The sequence below is a fragment of the Anopheles arabiensis genome, chromosome 3 (assembly GCF_016920715.1).
Source record: "Anopheles arabiensis isolate DONGOLA chromosome 3, AaraD3, whole genome shotgun sequence".
Taxonomy (NCBI): domain Eukaryota; kingdom Metazoa; phylum Arthropoda; class Insecta; order Diptera; family Culicidae; genus Anopheles; species Anopheles arabiensis.
In genome coordinates this window covers 86259647-86277178 of record NC_053518.1, presented here as the reverse complement: position 1 = coordinate 86277178, position 17532 = coordinate 86259647, and the positions used below count along the sequence as shown (strand labels likewise).

Below are 17532 nucleotides of genomic sequence, written 5' to 3'. Positions count from 1 at the left end.
TTTACCAATTTCGTCTATGATTAAAATATATTGAAAGAAATTTTATAAATTGCCAGCTTTAAAACATGTCTTTTCATTCAATTCAAAACCGTATTAAAATCTCCACTAAATGCTCTTTTAAAGAGGCATTTTTCGTTAGTGTTGCTTCAAAAAAAAGGATCCAAAACGGATCTTCTGGAATGGCATGTTGGATGGCGTGAAGCAAGCAACCAAATTCCACAACCAACCGCCGCACCAAACACGTCCAAACAGTTTCTAATTCACTGGCGAAACGCGTCAACGCCAATCGTTGTTTTGTGAGAGTGAAGTGACACACAAAAAAACCGATTCACCACACCATTGGACGCCACATCGAACCCGTGTCCCGTTGTGAGGAGAGTAGCGTAGTAGTAGTGGTGCCAACATTCTTCTGTGTCTTCCTACCATTATTCGCGTTTTTTTTTGTTAGTCGTAATTTAAATACACATAAAGACAAAAAAAAGCGAGCTAAAACAAGCGCTGCCTCCTGCGACCCATTTTGGGAACGCTCAACACAAAAAGGTTTTCTTTGTTTTATCCGGCTAGAACCTTTCCTCTCCCTTATTCGTTGTCTAGTATCTATTTTTTTTCTATGTGTTCTATTTTGTTACCTTTGCGTGTCCTTCGTCCTTCGGTATCCTTCGTCTTCTGATTATGGTAGGAAAATGAAATTTTAAAAGTTGCAATATTCACGCGTCGAGGGTGGCGCCTATGCTTCCGCTTTTCCGGGAATGTTACAATTAATTTGCCACTAGCATTTTGTTTATTTTATTGAGTGTTTTTTTTCTTCATTTGCTCTGTTTTAATAAGACCTTGAGCAAACTGTGTAGCTAAAATTAAAAGGACTCCTTTTTCATCTTAAATATATTAACTTTTTGGCATAGAGTCTTTAGGAAAAAAGGGAAATATTACAACACATTCATTTGAGCTAGTATGTGAAATCCTTACATAATGAAAATATAAATAAGAAGTCCCTAAATGTATTAGCAATCATATTGAACTACCTATTCGGGATAATCTGGTGATCTATTGGACCCTGTACGGTTCAATGGACGTACAGTTGTTTCGCTTACGGGTCATAACCCCTCTGTTATATGCACCGTAAGCTTGTCATAAAAAATAGAACAAACTAAACCTCAATGAAAAAACTTTGGAAATAAATATCGTCCATAAAAAAGTTTAAAAAACCCTATGAAACTAACGAACTTAATTAATGAAAAGATTAAAAACTGAAGAACTAATGGCTGGAAGTACTGTAGAAAACATGTTTTGAATAACTAATAAGATAAGGAAATTAAAGGACTGAAACTATCTTATAGGTGAACGCACTGCAGCACTATTGAGCTATTCAAATAATAACATTAATAAATAAAGCACTAATACACTTAAATACTACTGTATTTTTGACATATGTAAAATGCTTACTAACAAAAATGAAATAAAAATACTAAATAACTATTAAGCTTAATAATTGAAAAACTAAAGATATACTACTAGAACAAGAGAAGTAATAAATAAACGAATTTAACAACCAAAGAACTAAATAATTGAAGAACCGTAAGAACTAAAAAGCTAAAGGGCCAAAGAACTAAGGAACTAAAGAACTAAGGAACTAAGGAACTAAGCAACTAAGGAACTAAGGAACTAAAAAACTAAGGGACTAAGGAACTAAAGAGCTAAAGAGCTAAAGAGCTTAAGAGCTGCAGAACTAGAGAGCTAAAGAACTACAAAACTATAGAACTACACAACTAAAGAACTAAAGAGCTAAGGAACTAAGGAACTAAAGAATTGAAGAACTAAAGAGCTTAAGAGCGAAGTAACTAAAGAACTAAAGAACTAAAGAACTAAAGAACTAAAGAACTAAAGAACTAAAGAACTGAAGAGCTATAGAACTAAAGAACTAAGGAACTAAATAACTAAAGAATTGAAGAGCTAAAGAACTAAAGAACTAAAGAACTAGAGAACTGAAGAACTAAAGAACTAAAGGACTAGAGAACTAAAGAACTAAATTTAAAATTTAAAGCTCCTGCTTTACAATTCCTTGCTAACCCATTCCGGATGAAACTTTACCACACAGTAAAGAGAACATGCCAGCCAGCTGCATCCGGCACGGATGGGATGTTCCGTGTGCACATTTCTATTACCAACTTTTACTTCCTGACTACAGACGTCAAAACGTCCCACTGCCAAAGCCGTTGTGTTTGCACACCTGCACATCAAAAAACCCCCCCGGGTCGAACATACCCATCGCAGCTGTTCGCTACCATTCGTGCAACGAGTGGTAAGGCAGTGAAACCAAGCAATGACTCTATGTTTTCATTAGTGGCCCCGTATGGTGGGGTGGTGGTGGGGTTTTTTGTTGTTGATGTTTACTTATGTAACACAAACTAGATTATTTCTCGCTTTGTTCGCATTCCCGATGTGAGTGTGGTGCGGGGGGTCGATGATGGTGGTTGGTGTAAAATGGAGTGAAAGGGATTGTAGCTTTATTTGAGCTGTGTCTTCATAATTCTTCGTTCGACGAGGGGTAGACAAGGATTGGGGAAAGAAAACATGGAGCTTAATTATTGTACTACATGGGAATTGATTGAAGTTGACAGGGTTGTCAACAACACGTGTCACGAGTCATTCGGGTTGCTAAGAAATGATGATTTTGTTGCGTTAGATAACGTTACGTTACGTTGCGTTAGATAACGTTATTTGTAATTTATGGGTTAAAACTAGTGTTCTCTTATGCAAGAAGCTCTATCCTCTGTTTGCCCATCCACTGTGAGCAGTTTTAATGCACCGGTTCGTGGGGAAATCTCTGCCAAGGAAAGATACTCTCCTCACCACGCATATCCAATGGGACTTTCAACTGGTCAGCGTGAGTCGGTAGTAATTAGTGCCCAATTCTGCTGAAAATGGTCACCACAACGGATCTCCCCAGTGACCGTGGTTCATAAGCCGTATCTACAACTCCCGCACGCTGCTACTGTGGCGAATGGAAATTATACTCACATTTGTGGTTTTTGTGGTATGCTTCTCAGGCACAGCATTCGCTTCGTGGTGGTGGTGGTGTTGGTAAATAGATGCACATTTCGGTCAGTCACTGTCCAGTGGCTTGTTTCGGGAAAGGCAGGGGGGAAGGTGGCACTGCAAAGATGCACTTTGTTCTGTGGTTTCGTCGTGGACAGTACAGTCCATGTACCAGTCGAGAGACAGACAGGCGGAGTAAACACAGCACAGACCACACGAACTTTCGCATTTTTCGTCAAGTAGCAGCTACACTGTGTGTGTGTGTATGTGTGGTCGTCGAGAGAGGAAAGACACAAACCGTGCTACTTGGTGGTGACCATTTCTTTCCATTTTGGTGAACATTCCGAGATGGTTAAGTGTGTAACGCGACGTTGGAATGTTTTGTTTAATGTGCTTGCTAGCATTTTTCCCCTTCGAAAGGAATTATCTGTTAACTGTCGAATGGTATGGGAATCGAAATGGCATAGAAATTATTTGGAAAGTAGTGAAAGAGTATAAAATAAGCATTAAGCTTACATTTTATAGGAGTATTGTTACAAAAAATCGTAACACCATCAAGTTGGCATTGCAATGTCCTTAAAGCAAGATTGAATTATGATCAAATAATTCAAGAATTTTGAAAGAGAACGGGTCGATGCAAATCCACTTGCTAGATTGCTATATTCATCTCGCTTTAGATTGTTTCATGAAAAAATATTTACGAATTAATAGTTAAAGCGGATAGCGAATCAATGCCTTCTGATTGAAATCTCGTCATCATCTACCCCATATACAAGAAAAGAGACAGGTTGGGGTATTACGGTGTTGAATACCGACAATAAAATATTCTCACTGATCCTTCAGGATCGTCTTGTCCCGCACGTCGAAGAGATAATCGGAAACTATCAAAGAGGATTCCGAAACGGAAAATCAACCACTGATCAGATCTTCACCATGCGGCAAATCCTGGGGAAGATGGCTGAATATAGAAACGACACATACCATGCCTTCATTGACTTCAAAACGGCATGTGATAGCATAGCCAGGGTAAAACTATACGACGCTATGAGCTCTTTTGGAATCCCGGCCTATCTGATAAGGCTAGTAAGAATGACTATGACCAACGTCACATGCCAGGTGAGGGTGGATGGCAAACTCTCAGGGCCTTTTGCTACCACCAAAGGTCTGCGCCAGGGGGACGGGCTTGCCTGTCTGCTATTCACCTTGGCGCTAGAGAGAGCCATCCGTGACTCGAGGGTGGAGACTACGGGAACCATCTTCTATAAGTCAACCCAGATCCTGGCATACGCTGATGATGTAGACATCATTGGTCTGCGGCTCTCCTATGTAGCAGAAGCCTACCAAGGGATCGAGCAGCCTGCAAAGAACCTCGGATTGCAGATAAACGAGTCAAAGACGAAACTGATTTTGGTAGCTGGTAGCTGAGTTGCGCGCAAGGACACTGGCTGCCACCCGATCATTCTACAGCCTGAAAGGTACGCATCGGACGTAGCTACCTTTATAGTACCTGTCCTCACATAAGCCTCTGAGACATGGACACTGTTCAAATGTGACGGAACTCTCTTAGCCGCGTTCGAGAGGAAGATGTTCAGAAGGACACTTGGCCCCGTATGTGTGGAAGGACAATGGAGGAGCCGCTATAATGACGAGCTATACGAGATGTACGGCGACCTCACTGTCGTACAGGGTAACAAGCTCGCCAGGCTCCGGTGGACTGAGATAACGGACTGGCAGACGAAGGCGCGAGACCGTGAGCGGTTTCGGACACTCCTTCTGACAGGCAGGCCAAAACAGCAAAGCGGTTGTAGCGCCGGATAAGTAGGTAAGTAATTTAAAGTGGAAAAGTAAACAAATTTTCAGCAAAACAACAGTTCTAAAAACAATAGTCGTTATATGTTTATTTGTTTCATATAGATATTGAAAATGCCCAACATTGATAAGAACCGACTTTTTTTTAATAAAAAAATCGCCTTACTAACAGAAAACTGCAATTTTCTAACTGAATACATTAAACATGTCAATAACAAAATGTTAAAAAAGTGTAATCATATTAAATTAAGACAATGATTGCGTTTACCGCGCATTTTTTGGGAAAGATTTATCGTTTTCCATTTCTTCTTGGTATTGGAACGGGTGCCCTATGGGACGGTGGCTTTGATTGTAAGCGATATATTCGCTGGATGGATATTTGCAAAAAAAAAAAAACAAAAAGCTGACTTCAAAGTGGAACAAAGCGAAGCGGCGGCGTTGGTAGTTAGTGCTTTACCTTGCCCACCGGTGCGCTCGAAAGCCCGCATCGTTCGATAAGTGGATTAAAATTGATCCTGCACTTTCTCAACGCCCTGACCTCGGTGCCGGGGCCGGGTAATGGAAAAAGAAACGGACCACTAGTGCCCTGGTTGGATGAGCGTAATGGAGAAATGTGTTAAAAAAAAGAATATTTACTCAGCATGTGCTGCATTGCGTTTGGGATGATTTTTTAAAGTGCGAACGGGTGACAAGGTTCAGGGTAACATATTGAGTGGTTGAATTCAGCACTTTTGCATTAAAGTATTATCCACCGTTTTAAGCGATGACTAGATTAAAAAAACGGATTTTTTATGGATTGGTTTTTATGGAACCACGCCAAAAATTGAATATTTGCTAAAAGTTAATGAAAAATACTATAAATACGCACCAGTAAAGCCAAAGTGCACCAACAGCATAAACCATTGCTCACTGCAAGGTACGTCGCAAACGAATGACTAGGGAAAGAATTAACTCTCCACTGGGATCGGTTCGAAAAGGAAACACAATGGTGCTTATTCGTTCGATAATAGAAAGCGATATCTTATGGTCCATTCCTGCAAACCCGTACCATGCAATTGATTGCATTCGAGATGAAACCAAACCAAAACATACAAAAAAAGAACGTGCCAAACAGGATAGAAACCATCCGGAATGGGGCAGTAATGAGCTTCGCCCTTTGTTTCACTGTGCAGTTTCACGTTCCGCACGATTGGTCACCGATAATGAGGTTTGGGTGGTAAAAATGTGGTCTACTGTCTAATGAAGAAGCGGATGGACTCACAGCCAATCTCGTGCCCCGATCAGCAGCGTGCTACTCCGTGCACGGTCAGACAGTTCCAATTGGATGTTCAATTCGGGGGAAAAATGAAGGTAAACGATGAGTAATGAGTTTCGTGGGAATTGCGATAGTTCTGGAGGGCAACGAACGAAATGAAAGATCTATCAATAATGGGGCGTTTATTTTCTGGCTCAGTTGTCGCCGTAAATTGGAGAGAATGAAAGAAAGGAAGCAAAACAGTATCAAAAGAATCCCTTTTACTACGTAATAAAAGCGCGCGGTTCTATTAGAAAAGGTGCTTTGTTCGGTGTCTTAATTTACCACCAACTACTAGTGCTCGATTATACGGTCGTCTTTGGTCGTTGCTTTTGCTCATTTTCATTCACAACTCTTCTGGAAGACTTTCTCTCTACGAACACAAAAAAAATAACACACACACACGCCTTGAGTAGCTCTATTTGAAAAGGTAACGGTTATTAACCAACACCATAAAGACATACAAACAAAGGTGCCGTAAAGAAAGCAGCTCCACATTGAGTTACCGCTATCATTGCCTTTGTGTTGTTTCCTCTCTCTCATACAAAAAAGGCACTAATTAGAAAACTTGCTCAGCTTGTTTCGTTCGTTCCGTGTAGGGGCTTTGCTATACCTTGCGGCATATTTGGCGATACATGTGTGCGTGTGTGTACATGTGTTGTATGGTTTGTTGCATCCGCCCAAAAGCAGCGTCGGGTGCCAAACGTCATCCCGCCGGAAAAGGGTGGCACCAACACTAACTACCATTTGCGAGCTCCCTTTTTTGCTGCATGTAAGCGTGATCAACGCCCTTGAATCCAATGCGATCTACTGACAGTGGGTAAGTTGTGAACAGTCTGTGGTTATAATTATTTATTACTGATCTTTAAAAAAAAGTATAAATATTTGTGGTATTAATCAAAAGTAAAACAATAAAACAATATATTCTTGATAGACCAATCAGATTTATTTGATTAGTACTACATTAAGTTCAAGTTGTATTGAAAGCTCACGAAGCTTCCCATTTCCACCAAAGATTAGGCGCCTCCATACATAACTCTCATAATAATTAAGATCGTTGTAGCTATTTTTTTTTTAAATTATTTCTTCTTGTAGCTTTCACACACCTAGAAGATTTAAGAATCCTAAAAATATATATCTTTAAATTGATAGAACGTTTAGATTGATTTGATTAGTATCACACTGAGTTCATGTTTCGTTGAAAGCTCTTAAAGCTTCCCATTTCCACCAAGAACTAGGCGTCTCCATTTGTTAGGAATACAGTCTGAATTCAACAATTGAACGCTTTTTAGTTAAACGGTCGAGCGTTGTCTGGCAGTTCAATTAAAAAGCGTGCACTTGTATTAGAATCCTGGATTTTGAAATTTTCTCAGAATCCGTATGGTCTTTTGAGAAAAATTAAAAAAAAAACTTTGGCAAAACGTACCAACTAAAAAGCCAGTAAGTTTAGGCTGTATTCATAAGTCTCAACATATGTAATTAGGTTGTTGTTGTTGTTAATGAATCTTTAGTTGAAATTTTGTTTGGCCATTGTTATGCTCATATTTTTAAAATATAAAACTGTTATGTACATGAATGTTTATGTTAAAAATCAGTAAAAAAAAATGCATCAATCAATAAGCATTACATGTGATGAAAAAGTAACACTTGAAAGCTGATAATTTGATAAGTTTATTATATTTTATCAATTTTGTTAAATTTTCTAAAGCAATTTGATTGATTTCTCGAAATTTGACCACCCTTTTCCCCAAGGTACCATGGTGACTGGCGTTGACGCCTGCTTAAACAAGAAAGAAGCTTACGATACAATGCACCGAAACAGAGCGATAGAGCGAGCGCGAGAAAGCTGACTCGTTGACAAAGCAACAGAAAAGCACCTCGTAAGGTGCCGCTTTTTAGCTCATTTGTGCAAAAAGGGAACTGACTGCAGCAGTGTTCGTTGTAGAAAGGAGGGAAGAAAGAGACAAAAAACAGTACGGCAAAGCAAGCTGCCTGCCTAGTACCGTACACAGGAAGCAATGGAAGGTATCATCCCGCTTTTCGTGTGGCGCCGGGATGGGAATCATAAAGGAAACAACCTCGACAGGGTATGGGACTTTATCTGGGAGCGCTTGGGCTGGGATGATGCAACAGCTAATAAAGAGCTGCACTTGGCGCCGTCGGAGGTCTGCGGGTAAGCGAAAGCTTCTTGCAATCTTGAGGAAAAGTCGGTACGGTGTAAGCGAGAGAGCGAGAGAGAGAGAGAGAGAGAGAGGAAGAAAGAGACATGGCTCGTATAAATAACAGCGTTATGAGTGCATTAGAGGAAAAAAGGAGTTGCACTGAATGTGTCTTCAAGGGATCAAAAGCTAGCAGCAGCAAAAGCAAGTAAAAAGGCAAAATGGTAGCATTTTCACGGTATTAGCAACAACTGACTGGTGGTTGGTTGGAAGAAAAAAAAAACCTGCATAGCTACATTGTTAGACGCCTCCAGCCCGAATAAGAAAGGAAACTGCTTGCCAGTAGGTCGTAGAATGTGTAAAAGCTCGTACAGTGGTGGGGTAAAATACTGTTTACTGCTGGTTGGTTTCACCCGCGGTCGCTACAAAGAATGGTGCTTGGGTATTTTTGTGTGTAAAAAAAAAACAATTTACTTTTGTGGACTTACATTCCTATCCCAGTTTAAGGAAAATTGCTATTTTGGGCCGATCTTCTTTAATAACAAAAAGGTGTAATTGATATGAAATATAAAGTAGATAACATGCTTCAATAAAAAGTAAAGAAACAAACAAACAGATAATAAGTGAAGAACGAGCAAGAGTTGAACAAAATAGTGGAAAATTGAGCAATGAAAAAAAAATGAATGTTTAAAAAAAACTCTTTAACATATTAAAGGGTTTCCTTCAGGAAAATGAATAAAATTAATAGAAAGTTTTTTATATTTCCTTTCAAGTTAAACTATTTCCTTTAAACTACATTTCCTTACGTTTTTCATTCAGAGTTCTTTGCAACTTAAATGTATCTTGAATCTTTTCGCTTCATTCATTCATTCTTGCTTGATAATGTTACAAAAAACACACACTATTTCCTGTTACTTAGCAACGCAACGCTTCATATTGTAAACTAAAATTTAATTATGTTCGCCTGCGTTCCCTGCTCACAAGTCAACGAGCATACAGTTTTTTCCGCCCTTAAACAACATAGCAACATTCCGTTCGCTCGTGTAAGTTCATACACACTCCACACAGGGGAAGCGTTGACCCAGTTTAATCTTGTGCAGTTCTACAGAGTGTCAGTTGAAGTTGTTACTTACCCGTCCGCGCCTTCTTCCCGCGCCCGGAGCTCCCCTAGACTACATCGTGTTTGAAAATGGTGCGACTCCTGATGAGTACAACAAACATACGCCCGACACGCTACGGCTTGTGTTTTCGTACGGAGCGCTTTTTTCACTGCGCTTCGCAGGAGATGATATTAGCACCATCGCGCACGAGTGCGAGGAATGCGTGATGGCGCCGGCAAGGATGGAAGATATATTAAATTCCTTCCGTCTCGAGATGACATCAGTATTTTATGCTTGTTTGCCATCTGGCTTTTGGGTGAGGGACGTGTGTGTGGGTGTGTCTGAATACGCTGATAGCGTCGTGCTTTGGAATTTGGCGTCGCCGTGCCAGTTTTAAAGCACGTAAAGTGTGAAATCGTCCCGGCTTAGCCAACGGTGTTTTAGAGTGTCTGTGCGGGAGAATAAGAGATAACAAGAAGGCCCGAGGGTGTGTGATAGGCGAAAGAGGAACGAAAAGCTGGACAGCTTTTTAGTGAGTCTTATCAACAAATTACGATGGTAAGTAATGAGGAAAAAGGGGGGGAGGAAAGGCTCGCAGAAATATTTGCATTTTATTGACGCGCATTTCCATCACTGCCACTGAGGGTTTCAGCTCGAAACCCCCTACTCTCTTTAATGACGTGTCTAGAAAAATGCGAAAAATGTGCATTAAAAGTGTACAACCTACCAGGCGTCTCCATTTCGGTCGGTTTTAAGGTGGTTTAATATCTAAAAATATTTAAAATTAACATTCAAGCGTGATTTATTATTTCAAAATTACAAAATTCAATATTTTATAGTGCATAAAATAAAAAAAAACTTGAAGAATAATTTGTCATGTTACAGCTATTACCCCATTTGATTCATCCGATCGAAAAAATCCCTCACTCGGCTCAGCTCACGCTTACGGTACGACTCCGACTGACGAAAGCTTACACACTCCGCTCGATGCTTGTGTTCGTGTAACCAGCACGCCGCAAAGTACTCCGCAAAGATTCGATGCGAAAATTGGGGCACATCATCCCGCACTCCTAGTACGATTCCTGTCTTCTCATTGCTTTCAGCTAGCTTTTGAAGACATCGAGCGACCTCTAGCTGTTCCTTGTTCGACAGCAACGTAGCTCTGTCGTCCTTGTCGAACATCACTACCAGCGCTAATAGTAAATGTCTACGCTTCAACTGTTGGCGAGCTTCCTCGTTTTTAATAATCTGCGCTGCATTATACGTAACAGTGTCGGTTAGGCCAGTTTTACCAATTTGTAGTATTTGCATCTTTCTGTCAACAAATTCTGCAATCATTCGTAATTGATCGTTGTTAGTTGGGTTGAAGATTTCGCGTGAAACTGTACGTTGTTCAAAATTTACATGCTGTCTAACTGCAGGCAATAGCATTCTTGCTCCCATGTGAAGAAACAGAGGAATATACTTCAGTTCACCAATACTTTCCATTAGGCGATCGTTCAAAATCGCTACAATCGTTAAACGATCCCTTTCCTCGCACCGTTTGTAAGCTTCAAGTTCGCTAGTCAAATAATTGTGCACAAATCGTAATTCATCGCGCATTGCAAACGGTTCTAGCTGGTGTATTTTACAACTGGGAAAAGCTTGCTCTATCTCAGCTTTGAAATCGTACGGTCTGGAGGAAAGGTAAAGCTTTCCAATGCCATCCACATCTGCGAGCCGTGACAAGAACTTCATTGCAAGCTGCTTATAATGTGGAGCAATCTCATCAAACCCATCCAGCAGGAGTAGAAGCTGTTTTTGATTAAACTTATCTGCAAACAATCGCAACTCTAGCAGCTCTTCTACGGCTAGTTTGGATGAGCTAGTTTGATCTTTATCGAGCACAACTTTACCTTCTGAGATTGTAAACAGGCGGGCGGCTTCATCTGCCCGCTCTCTTATGCTATCGGTATCTCTTACTGATTGTGCGTTAACATTGCTCACACACAGTGTCAAATGGATAAGCCGGTACAGGATTCTCACGATGGCTGTGTCATCCATCCTGCTGGGGTCGGCGGCCGTCTTAAGGCGAGCAAAATCGGCACTATAGCTCAAAGCGATCATGCGTATGACAAACGGCGATGGATTATTATTCGATAGATGAGATGCTAGTGCAATAAAGAAGGTGGATTTTCCGTACCCAGCGTCATCTAGGATTATGTGCACTTTCGCTTCATTGTTGGGCTTTAGCTCTTCAGGAAAGCAGTGAGCGTCGCTAGGCAAGTTAATGGCAGAGTTTAAGTGCGTTAAACCGGTTGAAGTCCTTAATGAAAATCTATTAAACGGTATTACTTGAAGATCTGATGGATACTCTAATTCGATCCTTTCTTCTTGCAATCCAGGTTTACTGCTAGGCTCTCCATAAGATGCAATAGAACGAGGAATATACCATTTGCTAATGTTTTCAAAGCTCTTCTTATTGCAATATTCATTCCTTTGCTCATCCGTTTCGCTACACCTTTCCAACACTCCACACAAAAAACTTAATGTATCATCGTCTCGCACAGCCTTATTGAAAGTGATAGTTGTTCCAAAAATCGTGAAATGTTTATGCAGTTTTAACAACCGTTCGTTTGCTTCCTCCGTAAGATCACGAACGAAGAAACGATCTGCGTTTAAATTGTCCTCGGTTAGTTGTTGAATAAGAATGGACTTAATTTTGTATTTACTTGAATGTCTCTGGACTGCACGAATATCTTCTGGTGCTGGTTGACCATAAATGACAAAAATGTAACGTGATGTGAGATCAACATCAAAGAAGAACTCCATCACATCACGAACGATCTCACGAATGTTTCCTTTCACTTGGCTTGATGAAGCGTTTACAAATATACAATCATACTGTTCGAGGGCTGAAGCTTGTGCAATAATCATTGAACTGACATTAACGTTGTGTTTGGTAAAAAAGCAATGAACATCAAGCGACGAACTGTCACAAATGAATCGATAGAGCGAAGAGTCTTTCAGACGATCTTCCTGTAATTCGATAAATGGATATTCATTGCGCACTGATTGAAAGTGTTCTTGTGTCAGTACTCGCAGCATGTTGAAGCTTTCGTTCGCATTTACTTCGATGTACTTTTCTTTGAGCTGCTTCAGCGTGATCGTGCTCGATCCTTCCCCTCGGAGTGCTTCCAGCAGCAGGGTTTGCAGATTTTCAAATGTTCCCTTTCGATCGCGCACCCAGCTGGGCATCAGTTCGTGAGCGTCGCTTAGCAGATTCGATTCGCTTTTCGATCCACACACCAACAGGAACTCGTCACAAAATTGGTGGATTATTCGATCGATTTGCTCAAAGCAAAACTGATCCACGGAGCCAGGGTTTGTAGCGGCGTTGGGGAAATCAATGGAGGCGTTTGAAATCGTTAACTGTATCGCTTCTTCTTTGGGCCTATTTTGAGGCAGCTTTCCATACTCCCGCTCAACGATGATGCGAAGCCTTCCCATGGGCGTGGCATCGTGTGCTGTCCAAAACTCACGCTTGAATCTGAACACGTTCGACGTGACCCGTTCCACCGACATTGCAATTAAGTTATGGTACAAACGAATGAGTGTGTCGTTTGAATTGATTTCCTCACCAGTTTTGGCGTGAGTCGCGAGCAGTTTGCCAAGCTTTTCCAAACTGACTCTTCGCAGATCTTTAAACAGTGCGGTGAACTTGCCTTCTTGCTTGAAGGAATAGCATGTAGCGTTAATCAAATCACAAAATGATAGAATGTCACTCACATCATAGTGTCGCCGGGTGAAATATTGCATCATCTTATCATCGATCGTTGCATTGGTGCAGAGTAAGTACGCATGCGAACCACTGGAAGCGGGCCGATAGTGGTCCAGATACGATCGAAAGTACATTGGAATGGAGAACGGAGTGCTGGAGGCCTTTTTCGTGAAGAAATCTCCTTCCGTGAGTGGTTTCGTGTTTTCCGAGGAGAGTTTATGCTTGGCCTGGATGTAAATGGTACCTTTCGGGGTGGTGGATGACGCGTAGCGGATCACTATGTCATCAAACTTGCCCGCCTCACAGTCTTCCATGGTGATGCTGAGGTGGGGCAGCGTTCCTTTACGATGAAGATTGTACGAGTGCAGCAGTATCACCATTCCGAGCCGTAGATGGTAGAACATCCCGTGATAGGAAGAGCTAACGCTCTGGCTGGCTGTTGCATTTGGGACATTTTCAGTGTCTAATTTTGTCTTTTTTGCTGGTGGTTCCATGTTGATATTGCTGGGGTTAAAACCTTAAATTAAAATGATAAATGACATAATAAGATGATATTTTACATTGTTTACATACCAATGATCTAACAACATATGACTTTCTCGCTTTTTTTAAAAAAGATTATACATATTTCTTCATATCCAGATGCTGCAGTTCTTGCTAGAGGAAAGAGTTTTAAATCTATAAAATTGATTTGAATTATTTTATATTTATTTGATAATAATTGGAAGTGAATTTAAATGAAAGTAAAATAATTAAGTAAATTATGAGACATTGTTTATTATATGAGATTTAAACATAGTTATTTGAATTTTCTCGAATAATTTAATTGCTTTTTTGAAAATATATTCACAATCGCAATGTATTTTTTATTGAAGTAAACAAAAAAATAAAGAAAATGTAGAACGTTACTACCGAATTCATAGACATATTTGAGATTTCTAAAAATGATTTTAATATTTTAGTAATGAACAGCTAGCTTTGCTACTGGTGTGCCGTAATGCCCTGTTAACCTCCATAGAGTTATGCAGTTAACCCTGCCGACAACAACGGCTTATGATTGTTTTGTTTGCATTGCACTGACTGTTGATAAATTTGGTTCCAAAAATTCGTAAGCAAGTAGTGGTAATCGTAGCTAACGTACACGCACACTGCGAGTGTACCATGTTGACGTTGAGAGCGCAATGCGTATCACTTATACTACTGAACATGCTCAGGCGTCAAGAGTTAAATATCACTTTATTCACATAATGAACGAAAGTCCAAATCACTGTCAAAGTCAATTAAAATATGCGTTCCAGTTCCAGTGATTGAAAGCATTATTTTAACAAGCTGCCCCTGATAAACTCACTCGCTTTAAACACATCACAAATCACTTACATTACAGCATTAGCGCAAGCCGGTAGCGGCAAAAGACGTACGTTCGTGCGTATGGGTAACAAGCGACTGGGTGAGTGCCTACGACACGCGCACGATTGATTGCGACTCTCACATTATTGAACCAGCGCTTAGCGCGCTGCCATAGTGTGGGTTAATGTTGATAAGGCAACATTCGTTAGCTATATGTGTATTTTGAGTCGCACTTTTGTCAAACAACGACCTAAGGTAAAGGGTGGTTTATTACGAATAATGAAAAGAAAAAACTAAACACACTACAACAATTAAATGGAAAATTATTTTAAAGCTCTCCCGGTGTGTTAGCTTAATACGTTTATTTCATAATCCCACCACATTGGAAATTAGACAGCCAGTTTCGCTCCGCTCGGCTCTTAGTGCCTGCTCGCCGCCCTGGTTTAAGCTATTTACATCCAAATTTATTGTTCGTACAACTTTAAGCGGATTAGTATATAATTTCGCTGCACAATTTTCGGGCCAGGGAGGGATTATTAATTTCTGCTGCACACGCGCTACATACACCGATGTGCGTCTGTTACGTCCTCTAGAATATACGCCCAGCGCACAGCCTCCCAGTTAGGCGGGCCTATCAGCTTTCACGGGTATGAGGTACAAACCGGTTGCATCCAAAATTGTGGTCGATCTAATGGCGCGGGAAACGGGGGAAAACGTTTTGCGGCAAGTTTGGCCAACCACTTCAAAATTAATAATCGGATTTTGTGGAAAATGGAAGAAACTCGATCACTGGTACGTGGCAGAAACGCAACGCAGCCGGGAGGAGAGAATTTTTGGGTGTAAATTTTGCTGCCGAAAGCTGTTGTGGTGGTTTGTTTGCGGTAACACGTTCCAGGACGAAATGTTGTAAATCATAGTTTACTTTGCAAAACATTCTAAGCAGTGTTGTTTAAATATTAATATTTATAGTGGAATACTTTGGTAAATGAAGCTTAACAGAGAAACGAATGCTCTCGAGCTTTGCCGCAATACACGAGTTGTTGGAAGAAACTTTCCAATGGAAAAAGATCGTCTTACAATTGCTGTAATCGCATCACCGACCAACCGGATCGGTCCGAAACGGCACCGGCCCTTGCCGAAAGCTTGGAAGCGAAAAGTTTGTCTCGCTGCAGCGGAACTACCGACACTCGAACCGACGCTGGAAGCAACTGGGCCAGCTGGCTGAAGTAATTTCCGCCGTTCTGCGCATTACGCTGCACAACTTTGGCCAGTGGAGCGTTCGAATTAGTTTTGACGAGTTTCGGCAAGGGGAGGGGCGAGGATCTCCTTCACTACTTTGTGGATGTGGAGGTACGGACAGTGATAAGAATTCTAATCCAATTGATGGTTGGTGAAACGGTTCACCATGGGTTTTGGGTCGGGAGGGATGAATTTTGGTGCAAGTTTATCCCGTTTTCTGTGAAGAGCGTCTAAAGTTTGGCTCATTCCCGGTGGAAATGAAGAATGCGAGTATCGTTGATTAATGGCTTTTGAAATAGATAGAGTAGGGCGGTGAAAGAGAAGTTTATTTTCGATTGGCTATAGAAAGTAGTTAAGCAGAGCGTGTTGTTTTGCAAGATCAACTACTACGATGATGGTTTGTAGGTTAGTAAACTGTTGAAGTTAAGGGAATGTCTTCAAGAGCTAATAAATGTTTCTTTTAAATTACATGATATGGTTTATTAAGTTTCATCGTCAGGAATTGTTCAGAAAATTCAAAAGTTATAATAACCCATAAAACGGTTCATTATTACTCTCATATTGTCAAAAGTTGTGCATAGCTTCAGGCGTTTTGTTGTTGAAAATGTTAATGTAGTCAATTACAGGGTTTTCCACGATGTATTGGTTAGTTTCCACGATGTATTGGTTAGTTCCCATGATTTTTTGGTGCGTTGCCACGATTTTTTGATCGTATCCCATTGATTTTTGATTCTTTCCCATGATGTAATGGTATTTTCCGATTGGATATCAATACAATTGGACCAAACATTCTGGGAAACGGCCAAAAAATCGTGGGAACGCACCAAATAAATATGGGAACCCACCAAAAATTTATGGGAACCAACCAATAAATCGTGGGAAACCCTGTATTGATGAACATGAACATGAACATCCAACAGTGAGATTTTAAAAAAGGGGTTAAAAAGAGGTTTGGATAATATTTTCAACATGAATAATGAAAACTAAGTAATGCAAATCAACTTTATTCATATTGCTCAGAACAACATCACATACACTTTTAGCAATAATAAATCCAAATAATGGCCCGTTTGAAATGTCAGCTTTTATCAGTGGAAATACCCTATAATCGGGTTATTTTGTGCTACACAAAGAGCTCATGAAGAATTTTTAAATCGAATTAACGACTTATCCTTCGAAGCCTATCATTAGATTCAGCAAAACCAATAAATCGTCTGTTTTTTATTTATTTTAAAATTATTTAATGCCAAATATTTTAATTAAGGCCGAAAATTCAGGACAGCTGTAATGATTTATTTAACTCTACTATTTTAACACTTCCCGACTATAACGACAGCTGGTCTGTTCTTGACTAAGCCATTATGACCCTTGATATGATGTTCATATATTATGGCCAATTATTTATTCATTTCTTTATCAACAAGACATTCCGATATGGCTGAATTTCTATTCATCTAGGAATAATTCTTATATATATGTTTGAGTTTATTGTTTCATTGGTGATGAATGCCCGGGTTTTGTGCCTTCAACTGCCAATGATTTGTTATTACTTCGATATGCTGACAAATTTATTAGCAAAATAGTATTTATATTTATTGGAAACATTAGATCATGCTTTGATAATATTAATTGTTTGACCAGTGACCTCAGTTATAACGATTTTTTAGATTTTTTTCCTAGTGGTTTCGCAACTTTTTCTTCAACCATATAACTCTATCGTTAATAACTATTGAACACAAGCACGTACATCCTAATTCCTTGCAATGGAAACTTATCTTCACTGCAAGC

General features: G+C 40.1%; 1 protein-coding gene across 2 annotated transcripts; it reads right to left on the bottom strand.

The window, feature by feature from the left end:
• Positions 1-10204: 10204 nt before the first annotated feature.
• Positions 10205-14623, bottom strand: LOC120904238. 2 transcript variants are annotated; one of them, XM_040314081.1, is made up of 2 exons: positions 14536-14623; positions 10205-13675 (listed from the first exon to the last, which is right to left on the bottom strand). In XM_040314081.1, the coding sequence occupies exon 2, from the start codon at positions 13650-13652 to the stop codon at positions 10287-10289; it is 3366 nt and encodes a 1121-aa protein (XP_040170015.1). In that variant the 5' UTR covers positions 13653-13675; positions 14536-14623; the 3' UTR covers positions 10205-10286. The 2 variants fall into 2 exon arrangements, with proteins under 2 accessions (XP_040170015.1, XP_040170016.1); XM_040314082.1 differs by lacking the exon at positions 14536-14623 and adding an exon at positions 13732-13800.
• Between the last annotated feature and the right edge of the window lie 2909 nt (positions 14624-17532).